Here is a 15,359-nt window from a genome sequence, read left to right as displayed (position 1 = left end):
TATCCCCAAATATCATGAGATATGAATTTATCCCTTACCAACAACTCCCCAAATTCTGTTCTATGTTGTGCTCTTATCAATCTTTTACTATCTCAGTCATGTATCAATTATGGAGCCATAGGAAGAGAATGTTTGTCTTGCCTATATCTGTATCTTTAGTTGGTTGTCAAAAAAATGCATCTGATGCAGAGTTGGCTAAAAAAAAAGAGCATTCATTCAGGAGTCGGGCAGTAGCACAGTGGGCTAAGAGCACATGGCGCAAAGCACAAGGACCTGCATAAGGATCCTGGTTCGAGCCCCAGCTCTCCACAGGAGGTCACTTCGCAAGTGGTGAAGCAGGTCTGCAGGTATCTATCTTTCTCTCCTCCTCCTCTGTCTTCCCATCTCTCTCCATTTTCTCTCTGTCCTATCCAACAACAACTATGACAGCCGTAACAACTAAAACAAGCACAACAACAAGGGCAACAAATGGGAAAAATAGCCTCCAGTAGCAGTGGATTTGTAGTGCAGGCACCGAACCACAGCAATAACCCTGGAAGCAAAAAAAAAAAAAAAAGCATTGATTCAATGAATTACCATTGACACATTACCAGGTAACTACCAAGGTTAATTACCATTAATATGTTACCAGGAGTGAATGAATGAGTGAATGAACCAATCAACACTAAACTGAGGGCAGCCCAGAATGTGATTCACTGGGTAGCACTCTGGACTGGGTTGCATGAAGTCCTCAGTTTGAACCCCAGTGACACATATGCCAGAGTTATGCTCTGTTTCTCTCTCTCCACCGTTCCTCTCATAACTAAATAAATTTCTAAAATGCTTAATTGCATGGCTAATAAAGAAGAATATATTGTTTTGATTTTGTGGCTTTATTTTGGAGCAAGTATTTTTTTTTTTCAGTTTTCAAACATTTCTGAGGGGAGGAGTGAGATTTGGTGTCTCTGTATGTCTAAAGGATAAAACAGTTCTGAAGATCCCAAACAATATTTGTTTGCTTTTCCTTTATCTCTTAAAAACCCACATCAGCAGTGAGCAGCCTGTCTCAGATAAGACTGGCAGTGAGGCAGGAAGCATTTCACAACAGAACAAAAACACCTGGCAGCTTTAACATAGCAAATTTTCTAGCAGCCTACATTGGTATCCAGGTCCACTGCACTCCATTACATATGCAAAGCATCTGATATATGTGTCACAGGCCTAAAGCCCTGGCTGTTGTTATTTCCAAACTGGAGTGCACTAGATAAATGCAGGAATCAGGAACCATCCCTCCTAGTCTGTGGCTCAGTTCTCAGAGCCTGGCCAAACGGGTAATTATAGCTTCCCTCTGTGGTGTACAGGGCAGGAGGCTGATTTAATAAAGGAAGCCTGCTGTCTGTCTCCAGCCTGGCTCTGACTCATGGAACCAGGGAGTCCCAGAAGTGCTACCCACAGAGGGTGGTGAGCAGCTGGGGGGTGGGAGGTGAGGGTGGCCTGCTAGCAAAGCTGAAAGCCCTAAGAATGAGGAAACTCCCAGCTTGGCCTGGAGGAACCTGCAGCTGGAGCCAGAGGAAGTGAGGCTCAGACAGAGCAGCTGCTGTTCCAGCAACTGCAGCCACTGCCGCACCCTAGAAAGGAGGCCCTTGCCGCGTGGAGATGTAAAATAAAATGGGTTAGTAATTTTCATATTCAAAATTCACTGGGGGAGAAAAACTTGCGTTGACTCTAGGAGTGATGGCTGCCTTTGTGTGGTAATACCCTGATGGCTTTAGTTTCTTTGTGTGTGTGTATGTGTGTAGGGGGGTGGGGGCTGGGGGCTGGGGGCTGGGTCCACAGAGTCTGGAGTGAGGAGATTTCTTTTCCTTTGCGCTCCCCCCCCCCCCCGCCGCCCCCACGTTGGCAGAGGAGGCAGCTAATTAGGTCTTTACAGCCACAGAGAGAGGCAGGCAGGCAAGCAGGCAGTTTGACCTGGGAGTGACTTCAGCTACACCCAGGGTGACAAGCCTGCTCTGGAGTGGATTTGGATTCCACTTTGCAAAGGTCACCAGAGGTCATTTGATCTTCCCTTCGATCTCCAGTAGCTCCTTCCTCCTTCTCCTCCCCTCCCCCCCTCCGCCCTGACTGACAGCCTGACCGAGACAACTTGACCTCCTCCTGCAGGCCCTGCGGGCCAGGAGATTCCGGCTCCCACCCCTTCGCTTCCCGCTGAGTCACCACTCCCAGTCAGGTGATCCTCCCCTGGTCCCTTCGGAGAGCACCTTGACCTATATTCCGAACTCAACTGCAGATTCTAATTGTCTGGAGAGCCAGCCCGCGGGGCGAGCAGGCTGGGTTCCCGACTTCACTGTTGGCAGCTCCAGGCTGCAGACAGGCGCCCCGGACAGTGGGGCCGGGTGGGGGGTGCCCCAACTGAGAACCCGGAGGAAGTCCGGGCTGGCCTGAAAATGGAAAGTTAGGCGGCTGGAGGCTGTGTGGGGCTGGAAAGAGGGGAGAGCGAGTTGAGTCAGCCGGGAAAGCTGACAGCCACTGGGTGGCTTCCTCCCCTCCTGCTCAGGTTCAGTGGCTCTTGGCCAGCCCCTGATTGAGCAGGCTGCTGGGGACAAATGGTGAAGGACATGCAATCCCAGCTTCAGGCTGGGGTGATGTTGCTGCCCCCAGGGAGGAGGCAGAGGTGAGACACTATGCAAATCAGAGGCTAAAGATAGATGACTCAACTGGATAATCCTGCTCAGAAAATTCTCCACCACCCCCTCTCCCCACAAGTTCCCATCCCAAAATTACTCACAAAATGGCTTCTACTTATTTTTCTTCCCCTATGGGTTCTTTGTGCAGTCTCTGTGTCCTCTGTGAGAATGATGGTGCTGTAGAAAGAGAATTAGAAGTGTTCAGAGTCAAACTTTAAGCCTCATCCTTCGGCATCGTGCCTGCAAAAAGCAATCTGAAAGGGAGATCACAGTTTCTATGGAATGAGAAAAGGCTCTGTACTAGAAGTCATTCCTCAAAGTCAAATGTTACCACTGAAGAGCCCATTGACCTTGGCCAGTCACTATGGACCCCAGTCTCCAATCTGTCAGATGGGTCTTTTTTTCTGAAACCACACTATTGGAGCTAGTGTGAACATGAGATCAGAAGCTGTGTTCAGAAATATATTAATTACACATGAAGATGCCCAACTATCCTTGCCTCTAGATGGTTCTATCATCACTACTACCACCCCAGACTGAGAGGATTATTGAACTTGTGCTTAACTCCACCTACAGATGTGAATAGAAAACCTGTAGCCTCTAGCTACATTGTGGTCTACCAAAGGTTTAGCACTCAGACACAGTTGCACATCCCTCACAGGTTAGTCTTACATTTTTGTTCTTTTAGATCCAGAAAAAAAATATGCACTTTTCACAGTTTGGGTAAAGTCCAGTTTTGTCGTCTGATTGTTTTTTTAAAATAATTTTTATTTATTTATTCCCCTTTTGTTGCCCTTGTTTTGTTGTAGTAGTTATTATTATTGTTATTGATGTCATTGTTGGATAGACCAGAAAGAAATGGAGAGAGGAGGGGAAGACAGAGAGGGGGAGAGAAAGATAGACACCTGCAGACCTGCTTCACCGCCTGTAAAGTGACTCTCCTGCAGGTCGGAGCCGGCGGCTCGAACCGGGATCCTTTTGCTGGTCCTTGCACTTTGCACCACCTGCGCTTAACCCGCTGCACTACCGCCCAACTCCCAGATACATACTTTTTAAAAGATTTATTTATGGGTCGGGGCTAGCCAGTATGCTGGAAATGCAAAGAGACTCTCATGGCTGAGTCTCCAAAGCCCTATATTCAGTCCCCAGCACCATGAGCCACAGCTGAGCAGTGCTCAGGAAACAGAGAGAGAATCAACCAAAGCATCACTCTGGCGACACACGTGGCCAGAATAGAGTCCAGGACCTTATTCTCAAGAATCCAGTGCTTTTTTTTTTTTTTTTTAAGCAGGATCTTGATTCGTTGTTACCGATTAAGGGATACCTCTGAGGCTCTCAGGAGTACAGGGCCTACCACTTGTCCAGGGGACCACGGTTGGGAATGTATTTGACTCCACAGCCCTCTGGGAGGAGGCACTTTTCGGCCACCATGTCTTCTAACTCATCTACATTAAACGTGGTGAAGCCCCACTTCTTGGAGATGGGGATCTTCTGGCGTCCAGGGAACTTGAAGTTGGCCCTGCGCAGGGTCTCAATCACATGCTCCTTGTTCTGCAACTCGGTGCAGATGGACATGATGATCTGGCCACAGTGCCCTGGGGCTTCCCAAAAGCACCTCGCATCCCTGTCTGGAGCCTGAGACTAGGGACAGCAGAAGGTTGGGCATAAAATGAGCACCGAGCAGGAAGGGCTGTCTCCAGGGCCCCTTAGGGCAGCTACACATGCAACAGGCTGCACTGCCCAGGAGGCTGCTGCTTGTAGCCGCTGCACGCCGGGCGCCATGGGGAGGCCAGTGTCGTCTGATTGTAATACAGTCTCTGAAGTTACTCTCTGGTGCGCAGTGGGTGCTAGATGTCAAGAAAGGTGCAAGTGAGATGGATGAAAAGAAGAGGAAGGGGAAAGGAAATTAGGTAATAGGAGTAGAGCTGGATTTACCAGGAAGCTGCTTAAATGATTAAATTTAGAGCCCTGGGGCCAGGTGGTGACTCACCTGGTTGAGCACACACATTACAGTGCACAAGAACCAGGGTTCAAATCCCCCAGTCCCCATTTGTAGGGGGGAAGCTTCACAAGTGGTGAAAATACATGTTGCATGTGTCTCTCTTCCTATCTCCCCCTTTCCTCTCTGTCTTTATCCAAAATAAATAAAATTTTAGAGCCTTGAGCTTCCATGTGTCCCTCCTTTTTTTTATTTTTAAATATTTATTCATTTTCCCTTATTGTTGCCCTTGTTTTTATTGTTTTAGTTATTATTGTTGTTGTTATTGGATCATTATTGGATAGGACAGAGAGAAATGGAGAGAAAAGTGGAAGACAGAGAGGAGGACAGAAAGATAGACACCTGCAGACCTGCTCCACTTCTGAAGTGACTCCCCTGCAGGTGGGGAGCCGGGGGCTCAAACCGGGATCCTGATGCTGGTCCTTGTGCTTTGCGCCACATGCGCTTAACCTGCTGCACTACCACCCAACTCCCCATGACTCCCTTCTGTGTTTTTTTTTTCTTTTTTTTGTTTGTTTGTTTTGGTTTGGGTTTTTGTCTATTGCCCCTTGTGTTACCAGCGTTATCACTGGGGCTCAGTGACTACACTTCTGGTGGCCATTTTTTCTTTTTATTATTTTTTAATTTTTTATTAGATAGGAAACATAGAAATTCAGAAGGGAGGGGAATGTAGATAGAGAAAGAGACACAGAAAGAAATTTGCAGCCATGCCTCACCACTGTGAAGCTCCTCCCCTGTAGGTAAGAAGCAGGGGACTCAAACCCTGGTCCTTTCACATGGTAATGTGTTTGCTCAATAAGCTGAAACACCACCTGATCCCCCCCAAGACTTGTTACTTACTTTTAGGTTCATGTACTTCTTTCATTAAGAGAGCCCACAGTATTGTACACTCTTCAGACCCTACCAACTATTGATCTGCTCCCTTTACAGGAAGTTTCTGAGGGACCCAGCCCTTGTTCTTGTTTAATATTAACAAAGATTAAAGAAATCCAAATGGTGAGATCTTCAGTTTCCAAGGTTGAATCTGGACCATGCTGGTTACTCAGCATCTGGTACTGGAGAAACAGCTTTCAATCTGGAACTTTCTGACTACTTTCTTCCCTAGTCCACTCTAGCAAGTTGTGAGGTATTGGCATAATTGCTTAACCTCTTTGGGCCTACATTTCTGTAAGTTTAAGATCATGGGAGATTATTTCAAAATGCTTAAGTTTCTTTCAAGTTATATTTACTTCTTTTTCTTACAAGAGACTAAATCTTTGCTCATTCAGTCTACGCAGTGCCAGGGATCAAACCTGGGACTTCACATGTGCAAGTTCTTTGCTCTACCAATGAACTATACCCCTGGCCTCACAGTGCTTTGTTTTAACTGCCTGTTCATGGCTGTATCCCATTTGTTGAGTACAATATCAAATAATAATGATATGTTATTAGCAAAAAATTGCAGAGGGTTTATTTGTGTGGGGACAAGACAGAGCTGTTACATAAATCTCCCCAGATCATCCAGCTAGTAAGTGGCAGAGCTAGTGAAACCAAAGCAGTCTGGCTCCAGAGTGCCCTTTCTCAATCTTTATAGCACTCAGTAAAAAAAAAAAAAAAGAGACAATTTTGTAGGACAATTTTAGATTTACAGAAAAAAGTAAGTACTACAGAAACTTTGATGAATGAAGCAAATCAACAAGTCACATGTCCCTTGATTGAGTATGGAAGGAATTCATACATCTGAGCTCCTTATATGCCCAGATTTTTTTGTTATGTCACTTAATTCTTATGGCCATCTTCTTGCATAGATAACATTAACTCCATTTTGCAGTGGGTAAGCTAATGCTCAGAGAAGCTTTTAGCTCTAGTTACCTAGCATGTGAATGATTAAAACTAGAAACTCTGACAAACATGATCCTAAAGATCATAGTCCCTCCTTCTGAGAAACCTCATAATCATTATCAAAAAGTATTTCATCTTGTATTCATTAATTTAATGATTGTTTCCAGTGCCTTATGACTTTAAGAAGTGTATTGCGGGAGTCGGGCAGTAGCACAGTGGGTTAAGCATACGTACGTGGTGCAAAGCACAAGGACTGGCATAAAGATCATGGTTCCAGCTCTCGGCTCCTCACCTGCAGGGGAGTCACTTCACAGGCGGTGAAGCAGGTCTGCAGGTGTCTATCTTTTTCTCCCCCTCCTCTCTCCATTTCTCTCTGTCCTATCCTATAATGATGACATCATTAACAACAACAATAATAATAAATACAGCAATAAAACAAGGGCAACAAAAGGAAAAATAAATAAGTTTTTTTAAAAAACATTTGTATAAAAAATGTGTTTTGTATTCATTTTTATCTTTTGGTCTACCCTACAACTCAGGATAATCAATGAGGCAGTTACTACCATTCCATTTTATAGTGGCAGCTACTCAGTCTTTAAAATAATTAATATCGGGGCTGGGCAGTAGTGCAGAGAGTTAAGAGCACACAGTGCCAAGCACAAGGACCAGCACAAGGATCCCAGTTTGAGCCCCGGCTCCCCACCTGCCGGGGGGGGGGGGGGGTGTCACTTCACAGATTTGCAGGTGTCTGTTTTTCCCTCCTCCTCTCTGTCTTCCCATCTCTCTCAATTTCTCTTTGTCCTACCCAACAGCAATGACAGCAATAATAACAATAATAATTACAACAAAAATGATAAAAACAAGGGCAACAAAAGGGGAAAAATAGCCTCCAGGAGCAATGGATTCATAGTGCAGGCACCGAGCCCCAGCAATAACCCTGGAGGCAAAAAAAAAAACAAAAAAAAAAAACTATCACTCTACTAGGAGATAGCTCACCCAGTAGAGTGCACATTTTACCATGTGTAAGGACCTATGGTGTGGGAGCACCATGTGTAGCAGGTGCTCTGGTGTCTCCTTCTCTGTCTCTTTCTCCCTGTCTTAGATTGGAAGGGAAAAGAGAGAGAGTTTGCCAAGCACAGTGAAATAAAGCAGGTGCAAAACCCCTGTGGGCCAGAAAAAAGGTTAAGATCATATGAGAAATGCTGAGATAGAATCAGGACTGAAGCACAAATATGTTGACTTTTACTCTCTGCCCCTCCCTTCTCACCAGGGCATCCCTTCCTTGTTTAACCACTTCATCACACATTGCCTTTTGCTACGCCCACACAGAGGAAACACCTTGCTTGCTAGGAGTCCTCAAGGGACTGGTCCTCTTCCAAAATCTAAGCTTTGGCTATATTTAAGTCTTTGTATGTGTTTGATATGTTATCTACACTTCTTCTTCTAGCGTTTGCCCTTCTTCCGTAGCCAGTCAACAGCGTCAGGTTGAGCCTGATGTAAAGTTTCGAGACCTCCTTTGAATCTGGAGAGGTGGCAGTTGTTGACTATGTGGGTCATAGTCTGTCTGTAGCCGCAGGGGCAGTTCAGGTCGTCTCTGGCTCCCCAGCGATGGAACATAGCGGTGCACCAGTCATGGCCTGTTCGATAGCGATTGAGGAGGGCCCAATCATAACGTGCTAGGTCAAAGCCGGGTTGACGCTTGCAGGGGTCTCTGATGAGGTGTTTGTTCTTTACCTCAGCTGACTGCCAGCTCTGTTTCCAAGAGACTGGAACAGAGAAGTTCAGTGTAGGCATAGGGGACCAGATTGGGTGACGAGACGTCAAGCGTTGGACAGGGTGGGCGAAGATATCTGCTTATATTGGCAGGTCCGGTCGAGCGTAGACGTGGGAAATGAACTTAGATGATGCCGCATCCCGAGGAATATCTGGCGGGGCGATGTTGCTAAGAACTGGCAGCCATGGGACCGGGGTGGAACGGATGGTTCCAGAAATTATCCTCATGGAGGAATATAATTTGGAATCGACCAAGTGGACATGGGGGCTACGGAACCATACTGGGGCACAGTATTCTGCAGTGGAATAGCATAATGCCAGAGATGATGATCGTAGTGTGGAAGCGCTCGCGCCCCATGAGGAGCTGGCCAGTCTTGCAATGATGTTATTCCTCACGCCCACCTTTGCTGCAGTTTTTATGAGATGTTCGTGAAATGACAGAGTGCAATCGAGAGTAACGCCAAGATAGACTGGCTGGGCTTCATGCCGGATTCTCGTATCGCCAAGCTGCACATTAAGCTCACGCGAGGCCGAGGCATGGTGTAGATGGAAAACAGATGATACCGTTTTTGCAGTGCTAGGGATTAGTCGCCATTTTTTACAGTAATCAGATATCAGAGATGTCTTTCGTGAGTGTTTCCTCGAGGATGTCGAACTTGGATGCCTGAGTTGCACAGCAGATGAACTTCCTTGAAGAAGTTTCTGGGAGGTCATTGATGTAAATATTAAATAGCGTAGGAGCCAGAACAGAGCCCTGGGGGAGGCCACTTGAGACAAGTCTCCATCTGCTAGACTTGTCACCCAGATGCACCCGGAATCTTCTGTTTTGGAGAAGAAACGATATAGTGTTGGCCACCCATGGAGGCACGCATCTTGAGATCTTGACTAGGAGACCACGGTGCCAGACCGTGTCATAGGCTGCTGTGAGATCAACAAAGACAGCACCCGTCTTTAAATTCTTCTGGAATCCATTTTCAATGTAAGTTGAGAGGGCCAGGGCTTGTTCGCAGGTAGATCTTCCTGGGCGGAAACCAGCTTGGGCGGGTGATAGGAACTTCTCTGTAAGATGAGAAATACGTGGCAGAAGCAGCCTCTCAAGGAGTTTGTAACACACGGAAAGGAGAGAAATTGGTCTATAGCTGGCGGCCAGTGTTGGGTCTTTCTTTGGTTTCAAAACCGCTATTATCTTCGCACGACGCCAAACTTTGGGCATAGACTCAGATTCCAAAATGTGGGACAGGAATGAAGCGAGCCACTTCTTTGCCGCGGGACCCAGGTTAAGAATGAGTTCTGGGGTGATGTTATCATAGCCAGCAGCTGTTCCCGGTTTAACCCTCTTCAAAGCGTCTTCCAGTTCAGACAGTGTAAAGAGAAAGAGTTTTGGAGATGGACAAGATAACTGGAAGTGGGATGACCACTCGTGGGAAATTTCTCTTTTCCAGACTGGGTCGATCTTAGCACGTCCAACTTGAGTTAGGTGACTGGCCACTGAGTTTGGAGATACGGGAGGATGGGAGACGGGAGGGGGTTGGCTACTGGCACCCAGTCTGTGAAGAAGCTTCCAGGCCTTCCTACTTGAGTGGGTGAAGTTCAGACTTTCCGTGAGTTGTTGCCAGCAGGCTTGGCGTGCTGCATCCAGGGAGGCAATGAGATGGTCAGCCACATCTGGGTCGCCCGACTCATCAAACTGCTTTAGTAGTTGCTCGCATTCAGCATCAAGACAAGGCGTATAGTTAGCACGTCTCCCACGAGGAATGGCTTGGGAAGCTGCTTTAAAGATGGCTTGACGGAAGCGCCTGTAGGAATCTTCAGAGGGGATAGAGTTAATTGGAATTGCAGGAATAGATTTGTTGGTAAGATCACTGAACAGACGCCAGTTTGCTTTCCAAAAGTTCCATCTTAGTTTCTCCAAGCACAGAACCAGTGGGAGCTGGAGACCAATGTGGATGATAGCTGGGCGGTGATGACTGTGCGGGAAGATCTTGAGAACTTGTCTCGTAGCGGGAAAGGCTTGGCTGTTGACTGTGCTAATCCAGCACAGGTCGGGTGACGAGTCTTTATTCCATCTAGCACTGTGAAAAGAGCCTGGCTGTTTGGGATCGAATAATAGGGAGAGGTCATTCGCTGAAGCCCAGTCGGCTAAGATAGAGCCGTCAGCACGAGTGGAGGAATATCCCCAGTCTTGGTGATGACTATTAAAGTCTCCAACGTAAACGGCTGGGTGATTCGGGCTAGGCAGGACCTCATTATCCCATGAGGCTTATATACGTTGACGAGCTGAATAGTTCCAATAGTAATGGAGTCATAGAAGGTCAAAGAGACCGTATGGTAAACGTCCGCAAGACATGATTTGGCGTAGATGGCTCGGCCGTGTTTAGGATGGAGATTATAGCATATTAAATCGAATCCACTGATGGTGAATCGAGCAGCTTCATCGACTGCTATATGTGTTTCTTGTAGGCAGATAACACCTGCCTGATGCTGTATCGCCAATTGACCAATAAGAACGTGTTTGGCAAAGGGCAGCCCCTCAACATTAAGTTGGAGGACTCGAAGAGCAGGACCAACAGCTTGAAAGCTGTCAGGAGCTGCTCGTTGCTGGCTTTGAAAGTGACTGGGATCCATGTGGATTCAGTCGGCTAGGAAGGATCGTCAGTTTCCCCAATGAATGGGTACTCACGAGATGCACCACGGCAAGGTCGATCCAATCCACTGATCTACACTGATACCAAAGCTTAAAGGAAAAAGATGAGCTGTGACTTTTTTTTTTCTCCTAATGCAGGGTGAGTTGGCCATTTACAGTTAGAGTATCTGATTTTGATGGCTTATTATCTGTATCATTGGGCTTGAAATTTCATTTTAGTGGTCCGGGAGGTGGCGCAGTGATAAGGCTTTGGACTCTCAAGCATGAGGTCCTGAGTTCGATCCCCGGCAGCACATGTGCCAGAGTGACGTCTGGTTCTTTCTCTCTCCTCCTATCTTTCTCATGAATAAATAAATCTTAAAAAAAAAAAAAAGAAAGAAAGAAATTTCATTTTAGTACCACAGGAAAGAAAAGAATTCTTCTCACCCTCAGGGCAATAAAAATATGCCTCTAAAAAAGTTATCTTTTAGTTATGCAAAGAGATTCTCATGCCTGAGGCTCCAAAGTCCCAGGTTCAGTCCCTGTACCACCATCAGCCAGAGCTGAGCAGTGCTCTGGTAAAAATAAAATAAAATAAATAAACAAGTTATCTTTTGTTTTTCTTGCCTCTAGGGCTGTTCCTGGGGCTTGGTACCTGCACTACAAATCCACTGCTCCTGGTGGCCACTTTTTCCATCTTATTGACAGGACAGAGGAAATTGAGAGATGAGGGGGTAATAGAAGGTGGTGGTGGGCCAGGAGGTGGTGCAGTAGGTAAAACATTCTCCTGTCAAGCATGAGGTCGGTCCTGAATGCAGTCCCCCACAGCATATGTACCAGAGTAACATCAGGTTCTTTCTCTCTCTCCTATCATTCTCATGAATAAATAAAAATCTTTTTTAAATGGGGGGAGGGGAGATAGATACACATCTGCAGACTTGCTTCACCACTTACTTGTAAAGCGTTCTCCCTGCAGGTGAGAGACTGAGGGTTCAAACCCCAATCCTTGAATGGGTCCTTGTACTTATTACTGTGTGCACCTAATAAGGTGCACCACCACCCAGCCCCCCTAAAAAAGTTATATAAATGCTGGGGAGTTAGTATAAATGTTATGCAAAAAGACTTACGTGCCTGAGGCACAAAGCCCAAATTGAATCTCCCACACCACCAAAATCCAGAGCTGAGCAGTGCTCTGGTAAAAAAAAAAAAAAAAAAATGGACACCCTTCCTTGATAGCCTCTAGTTGGAAGCTCCCAAGTTATTACTCCAGAACAGCTTTTTGTTTGGTTTGTTTGCTTCTGAACATGGCCTCACACACATGTGATTCTACTGCTTTAGGCCACTTTTTCATTCAGATAGGGAGAAAAAGCACAGAAGCAGAGCTGCCTCCAGTCATAGTTTGAATGTTTGACTGTGGACAGTGCACATGGCAAAATTCATACCCTAGCTGATGAATTATCTTTCCAGCTAGAAACTTTAATATATATATTACTGGGATTCAGGTGGTAGCACAGCAGGTTAAGCGCAGGTGGCACAAAGCGCAAGGACCAGCGTAAGGATCCCGATCCGAGCCTCCAGCTCCCCACCACAGGCAGTGAAGCAGGTCTGCAGGTGTCCTTCTCTCCCCCTCTCTATCTTCCCCTCCTCTCTCCATTTCTCTCTGTCCTAGCCAACAATGACAACATCAATAGTAACTACAACAATAAAACAACAAGGGCAACAAAAGGGAATAAATAAGTATTTTAAAAATACATATTACCTATTTTGAAAAAAATGAAATCTAACTTACAGAAAGGTGTAAGAATGTTACATTGAACTCTTTTCCCCCACCCCCTGGATTATCAAGGACTTGGTTGCTGTTAAATATTTTTTGTTCTCGTTATCTTCAGGGTTTCACTGCTCTGGACTGTTTCAAGTAGAGGGACAGAGGGAGAGAAGGAGAGTTATGAGAGCAACAAAGCTTTCCCCAGTGACATCCGGGATTGGGGGCCCAAACCTGGGATGTGTATGGCAAAGCAGGCACCCTCCAGTGAGCTATCTTTTTGGCCTTTTGTTAAGTTTTTTGGCTTATTGGGGAAATAATAATTTATTAACACAAGACAGTTGGTGTCACCTGGATAAAATTAAAATTCTCATCCTTCTGTGTTTAAGTGTTTGCACACCAATCTTTCCACCACAAATTTAGGCCTCTAACCATCATTCCCTTTGTTAATTTGTAAAATCTAATTTACTACAATCTTGTTTCTCTTTATCATAATTTTATTTACTTGGAATAGAAATTGCATTTCTTTTTTTTAAGCTTTTATTTATTTATTAATGAGAAAGATAGGAGAAAGAAAGAGAGAAGAACCAGGTATCACTCTGGTACATGTGCTGCTGGGGATTGAACTCAGGACCTCATGCTTGAGAATCCAGTGCTTTATCTACTGTGCCACCACCCTGACTACGAAATAACATTTCTTTAGTTCAAAATTCAAAAAGATGGCGGGGGCGGCTGGTGGCGCACTGGGTTAAGCGCACATTGTGCGTGCGAAGTGCAAGGACCCCCTTAAGAATCCCTATTTGGCAGTCACCGGTAGTGCACTTGGCGCAAAGCTCAAGGACTGGAATAAGCATTCGGGTTCGAGCCTTAGCTTCCCACCTGTGAGGGAGTCGCTTCACAAGCGGTGAAGCAGGTCTGCAGGTGTCTATCTTTCTCCCTGGCTTCCCCTACTCTCTCCATTTCTCTCTATCCTATCTAACAACGATGACATCAATAACAATAATAATAACTACAACAATAATGAAAAAAGCAAGGGCAACAAAATAAATAAATAAAAATAGGAATCCCTGTTTGAGCCCTGGCTCCCCACTTGTAGTGGGGGGAGGTCCTCTCACAAGAGTTGAAGCAGCCTACTGGTGTTTCTGTCTGTCCATCTCCCCCTGCCTCTCTCAATTTCTCTCTGTTCTATCCAATACAATGAATAAAAAAAATTCAAAAAGATAAACAGCGAGGTTTCTTCCCCAAATCTTGTTTCCCATTATCTAGTGTATGTGTTTTGTTTTTAGTAGATTTTAACCCTTTCCCCATATGGTAATATACTCTGTGATTCTATTTATTTGTTTGTTTGTTTGTTCGTTTGTTTTGCCTCCAGGGTTATCACTGAGGCTCCATGCTGGTACTACGAATCCACTGCTCTTGGCAGCCATCTTTCATATTTTTATTGGATAGAACAGAGAGGAATTGAGAGGGGAGGTGGAGTTAGAGAGGGAGACAGAGAGAAACACCTGCAGACTGCTTCACTGTTTGTGAAGATTTCCCCCTGCAGGTGGGGAGCAGGGGCTTGAACCTAGATCCTTAAGCAGGTCCCTGTGCTTCATACTACGTGTGCTTAACTGGGTGCGCCACCACCTGCCCCCCCCCCCCATGATTCTATATTTTAGTTTTCTCATTTAATTTTGCTCATAAAGAGTATTCTCATTTTCTAAAATATTATGTTATTGTATTACATTGTATGACTGTTCCATTATTTGGTTAACTAGATCAAAAAATTGTTGCTTAAGTTATTTTTAAACTTATGTCATTTTTGAATAGCCTTGTTCTTATGTTATTTGCAACCTTTCCTTTTGATTTTATTTATTTCTCTTCTGCTCATTTTTGGCTTTTTAGCAATCAAACCTGGGATCTCTCTTGTATGCAAATCCTATCCCCAGCAATTTTCTGACTTAAAATTTATGTATTTTGTCATAATCCAAGGCTTCACCACTGCAGAATGAGTATATATATTACTCATATATATATATATGAGTTATATATATACATATATATATATGGAGAGAGAGAGACTGAGGGAGAGAGTGGCAGAGAGTGAAAGAGGCCACACCACCAAAGTTTCCTTCATTGTGGTGGGACCAGACTTGAACCTGGATCATGGAAATGGCAAAACAGCAAAGCAGACCACTATCCAAGAGAGCTATTTTGCTAACCCAATTTTGCAACTTTCAATAGAGAATGGAATTCAGATTTTATTGAGTTTATATATTTGGAAAGTTTCATAAATTTTGGTACTTAGAAGGCAAGTCATTCCTTGACTCTATTTTATACTCCTTTGATTTGGGGGTTGCTAACTTACATAACATGTTTCAGATCTTAAATTTTTTCTGTGACATTTCTCTGGTCCAATAGTGCTCAGAACTTGCTCAGAGCAAGTACACTATCCATGAGTAAGTCATTTTCTTGTGCTGAAATGATGTATTTCTCACTGTTCTTCTGTGTCGACCTCAATTTAGCACATTTGTCAGTGAATTTAATACAAAAAGAACCTATGTAGCCATTATGAATCTGTACTGGTCTTTCTTATATATTTATTCATTCATTCCCTTTTGTTGCCCTTGTTTCATTGTTGTAGTTATTATTGTTGTTGTTGTTGGATGGGACAGATAGAAATGGAGGGGGGGAGATAGAGAGGGGGAGAGAAAGACAGATACCTGTAGACCTGTT

General features: G+C 44.9%; 2 protein-coding genes and 1 pseudogene across 4 annotated transcripts in view; 1 reads left to right on the top strand and 2 right to left on the bottom strand.

Annotated features, from left to right (window-relative positions):
- Positions 1-1,474: 1,474 nt before the first annotated feature.
- Positions 1,475-15,359, top strand: part of CHD9 (chromodomain helicase DNA binding protein 9) — a 224,742-nt gene continuing 210,857 nt past the window's right edge. For all 3 annotated transcript variants that reach the window (XM_016194860.2, XM_060185542.1, XM_060185538.1), the window contains exon 1: positions 1,475-1,651. The gene's annotated coding sequence lies outside the window, so the exon portion shown is untranslated. The remainder of the gene's footprint in view (positions 1,652-15,359) is intronic.
- LOC132536989 (large ribosomal subunit protein uL16-like) lies at positions 4,008-4,329 on the bottom strand. The gene has a single exon (XM_060186457.1). The coding sequence runs from the start codon at positions 4,236-4,238 to the stop codon at positions 4,014-4,016; it is 225 nt and encodes a 74-aa protein (XP_060042440.1). The 5' UTR covers positions 4,239-4,329; the 3' UTR covers positions 4,008-4,013.
- LOC132537351 (small nucleolar RNA SNORA70) lies at positions 4,352-4,477 on the bottom strand (annotated as a pseudogene).

Source organism: Erinaceus europaeus, chromosome 2 (genome assembly GCF_950295315.1).
Source record: "Erinaceus europaeus chromosome 2, mEriEur2.1, whole genome shotgun sequence".
Taxonomy (NCBI): Eukaryota; Metazoa; Chordata; class Mammalia; order Eulipotyphla; family Erinaceidae; genus Erinaceus; species Erinaceus europaeus.
This window is presented reverse-complemented; position numbering and strand designations above follow the sequence as displayed.